This window comes from Apium graveolens, chromosome 11 (genome assembly GCF_009905375.1).
Source record: "Apium graveolens cultivar Ventura chromosome 11, ASM990537v1, whole genome shotgun sequence".
Classification (NCBI taxonomy): domain Eukaryota; kingdom Viridiplantae; phylum Streptophyta; class Magnoliopsida; order Apiales; family Apiaceae; genus Apium; species Apium graveolens.
The window spans coordinates 203371797-203375862 of NC_133657.1; the positions used below are offsets into that span (position 1 = coordinate 203371797).

Sequence of the window (4066 nt, forward strand, 5' to 3'; positions counted from 1 at the left end):
ATTTAAATTAATATAATATTTAAATTTTAATATATAATTATATATGTTACAATAAAAAAAATCGTAAGAACTAATTGAATTTTAAAAATCAAATCAGTCAAATCCTTTACATTGATTGATGGCCGGGATTTTTAGAACACTGCCCTCCGTACAAATTCCCCCGAGTTTTCCACGGCCCACAATACAAGGAGCTAGACTGTAAACTAGACTGTAAACTGAACACAGCATCAAAACCTGAATGTACAATATTTGCGGAAGAGACAAAAAGCTGCAGTAAACAAACCAAATACCAAGGACACACGAACGAAAATCGAACCAATAAAAACCATTCCGGTAAACAAAAATCATAGCATACCCATTACCCATTAGGAACTCCACTCGAGGGTGTCAAGAGGTGTGTCAAAGTCATGCGATATGACGTGACTTGACATCCTTATTAACACTTCATTAGAATTGAGTGATGTCATTGAGGTGGCATATGATGCTAAAAATTGGCATAAATTGCCATCAACTTAATTTGAGATCCCAGTGTGATCCCACTAATGCATAAAATATCATTTCTCTAATATATTTATATTAATATTTTTTATTGAATTAATAAAATTGACATCTTGAATACCAATCATTGGAGTGTTTTTCGAAAGAAGAATGATAAAAATGTTATGAAAAAGAGAGAATTTAAAATATAATATTTTTGATTATGCGGTGAAGTTGACACCATTGGAGTTGCTCTAAATACACCAATTAAATAGAATTGGCATCAAAAGAACAAATAAAAAGCAGGACACAATACAAATATTAGCACAGTTATGAACCAAGTATAAAACTTGCAATAATATCTGAGCACTTTCAATATCGCAAGCTTGATGATGCAGAGAGAAGCACATATCATTGTAGCTCATAACAAATAACCTTACTAATTTCCCAATCAAACAAAAAAAACGATCTGCACGGTTCCCCCCATGGCATCTATACTGGATTCTTGAAAACCATCAATGAAACTCAGCAGAATTCTTTCTAAATGGGCACACGAAGAGCACCCAATGTAGATAATTTATTACAATCTTGTGATGATCTTCGCACATGGAGAATTAGTGAGCAAGTAGTCAGTGACATGATCCATAGTCCTGGGGAGCAGTGTATCAAATAGTCCTGGTCCTCGCAGAGAAATAATCTTTAGGTTGGCTAACGAAGAATGCTCGTATTTCCATAAATATGGAACCAGCCGAAGACCCTAGAAAGTTAAACAAGCATATTACTTTTCAACTAAAAGAAGCAATGTCTGTATTACAATAAATAGCATTTGAAGAAAGATAAAATGTGTCAAGGAACCTGAATCCTCTGCCAGTCTGAGCTCTTATACCATGTTAAGGAACCAGTTACTCTAAAACCTTAAGGTGAATAGCCCTTTTCCAGGATCTTATATTATTCTAACAAAATGAAAGGGGAAAAGATACCTCAATTGTTTCACTTGAAAGTTCAAGAAACGGGGTTTCTCTCACTGCCTTCAGCATGGAAATAAAATTATTCATAACCATTTGCATCCCATTCTTGCAGTAATAACCAGTCTCGTAATAATACTTAAAGAAATCACTGTCGTCCTTCTTAATATCTATATGCACCTGTTTTATACAAGGGAATCCATCCCTTGTTGCGAAGAAGCGCGGTACCTGTCCAGAACAATAGCTGAAGTACAATAAACTAGGCGCTGTAACAAAAAATATAAGATGCAAATCCATGTTTAAGGTGAGACTGCGGAGTTTTTGACAATTTATGAAGATATACATGTCATCAGCATCTATTATACAGGTTTCAACCAGAGTTAAGTCCCTCAGGTTTTCGAACTCCAGAACTTGCTTACCAATTCTAACTTTCACAAGATGCAAAGAGGTTAAAGAGGTTTTAGTTTTAAGACATGCTGAATTGAACAAACCAGGATAAACAGTCAAATCTCCATTGCTGATGCATAAATACTCGACGTCGTTGGAAATTACATAATCTAAACATTTTTTTAGCATCTCTTCGCCTCCAAGCTTTCCATCAATTGTAAATTGCGACAGAAGACTTTCTTGATCTCGATTTTCTAGAAAATTTCTAACAAGATTTTCATAATTACTCGATAGGCCTCGTTCAAAATTGAGACAAGGCAGAGTAGTCCAAAGATTTTTCCATCGTTTCGATAAAACCGTGGTTTGTACTGCGACATTGGAGTGGAGGTAGGAGAGAATGTGATTAATGATCAGGTCATCTGGCAAGTTACTGATTCTATCTTCTTCATCTTTTTTGTTCTGTTGTATATTTTTTCTGCCTCTTCTACTTCCTCTGCTGCTGCTTCGTGATTTCCCTCTGCCTCCCATTGTTCTTTTCTCTAAAACCCTAGTAATAGATGTTCTAAAGTTACGTATGATTAGGTTATTATGGTAGTAGTGTTAAGGAAACGATGATATTTTCTCTGTTTTAGTAATTAATATCAAATATTAATTTATTTTTTGTAATATCTAGGAAATCACGATATTTCCTTGTTGGACGATAAAATTCAGTTGCGTTTTGCTTAATTTTTCGTAATTTTAATTTTATATAATTGAATTTCAACTTATTAATCAATCTGGATGTGTTTTTGATTCACGTTAGTCTCTGGTTTTTGCATTTTTTTTCTTATTTGATTGTAATTTGATTTTAACCGGAATATAAAATTCAAAGTAAAATAGTTGACATTTAATTCAATTTTCGCTATACGAGTTAGATCTGCAAACTAAACCCAACATCCAAATGCCCACTATTTTGGACCAAATAAGTTTAAACACAAACGAATGAAAGTCGACCATATTCATGCACTCGGTGGCCGTAGGCCCAGCCTCCATAGGCCTAGCCTTCAGACACAATTGACCTCCTCACGATCTTATACTTTATCCCTTCCTTTTACACATGTCACTCACCTATGCATCATGTCATTCTTCTCCCTTTCCCTATAGTTCATGTGTCATGTTACCATCTTTCCCTATCCTCCACGTGTTCCACTAGTCTATAACAGTCATCTAACTATAGTCTATAACAATCACCTAACTACTAACATAACGGACAGCCAGTGGTAGGGGAAATAAAAAAGAAAATCAAAGAAAGAGAGGGACAGACTGAACAAGACCACCAAAAAAATAACACAATCCTTACGGACCTATCCAAAACCATAATCACAGCTATCAGTACCATTATCAGGCTCGGCTATAAAGGAGTGCAATCAGCCCAACTGAATAGGGCCTCATAATTTAGGGCCCCCGAATATTTCTAGCCCTCTCACGCCTTCTTCTCGGAGACTACATCAACATCGTGTATGTATGTATCGATTTTACTTCTTGAAGTTGAATCGATCTTTCGGCTTCAATTACCCAATACCCATGGCTATGAATTTCATTTTCAACAGTAAAAATATTGTTCTATATATTTTCTTCTGATTTCTTCAGTATTCACATATCTTAATTTTGGCTCATATTTACTCCTATTCTTTTGCTTACAGCTTACCCAAAAAGATTAGACAGCACACGTGATTTTATTGAGTTAAGCTTTAAAGTGATGGTCTGGAGTAGTGGAGTCTGGTGGAACTTAGAATTTAGATTACTGGTACAGGATTGGCCCCGAAGTTTGAAGTCAATCGTATTACAGGTTTGGTAGTCTTTTAATTTGTTTAATTGTTTCAGTTTGGTTATTATTTTATTTTGAGGTTCTAATATTCTAATTTTGTTTTGGCAGGCTTTGGGTTTTATCCATGTACTCGTGAACTAAGTATTCAGAGCCAGAAGCATATCGAACTTTTCTCGGGTTTTTCTATTCCATTTGAAGTTCTTTCCCGAAGAGAATTTAATCAATCCCTACTGAAATGCATCGATGGTGAAGAATGTGACTATATCCACAGGGAAGTACATGAGGGAATTTACAACCACTCGGGGGTGGTTCGCTGGCCATGAAGATTCTCAGAAAAGAGAATTATTGATCATCAATGGAAGAAGATGCTTTCAAGTTTGTTTGGGATTGTGATTGTTGCCAACTGCTCTACTGCCCCGATTGCCTCTCT

At 35.5% G+C, this 4066-nt stretch overlaps 1 protein-coding gene across 1 annotated transcript; it reads right to left on the minus strand.

Annotated features, from left to right (window-relative positions):
• Positions 1 to 713: 713 nt before the first annotated feature.
• On the minus strand, positions 714 to 2396 carry LOC141698231 (putative F-box/LRR-repeat protein At4g15060). The gene is made up of 2 exons (XM_074502899.1): positions 1458 to 2396; positions 714 to 1234 (listed from the first exon to the last, which is right to left on the minus strand). Exons 1-2 carry the CDS (start codon positions 2355 to 2357, stop codon positions 1058 to 1060), a joined length of 1077 nt encoding a protein of 358 aa, XP_074359000.1. The 5' UTR covers positions 2358 to 2396; the 3' UTR covers positions 714 to 1057.
• Positions 2397 to 4066: the final 1670 nt, after the last annotated feature.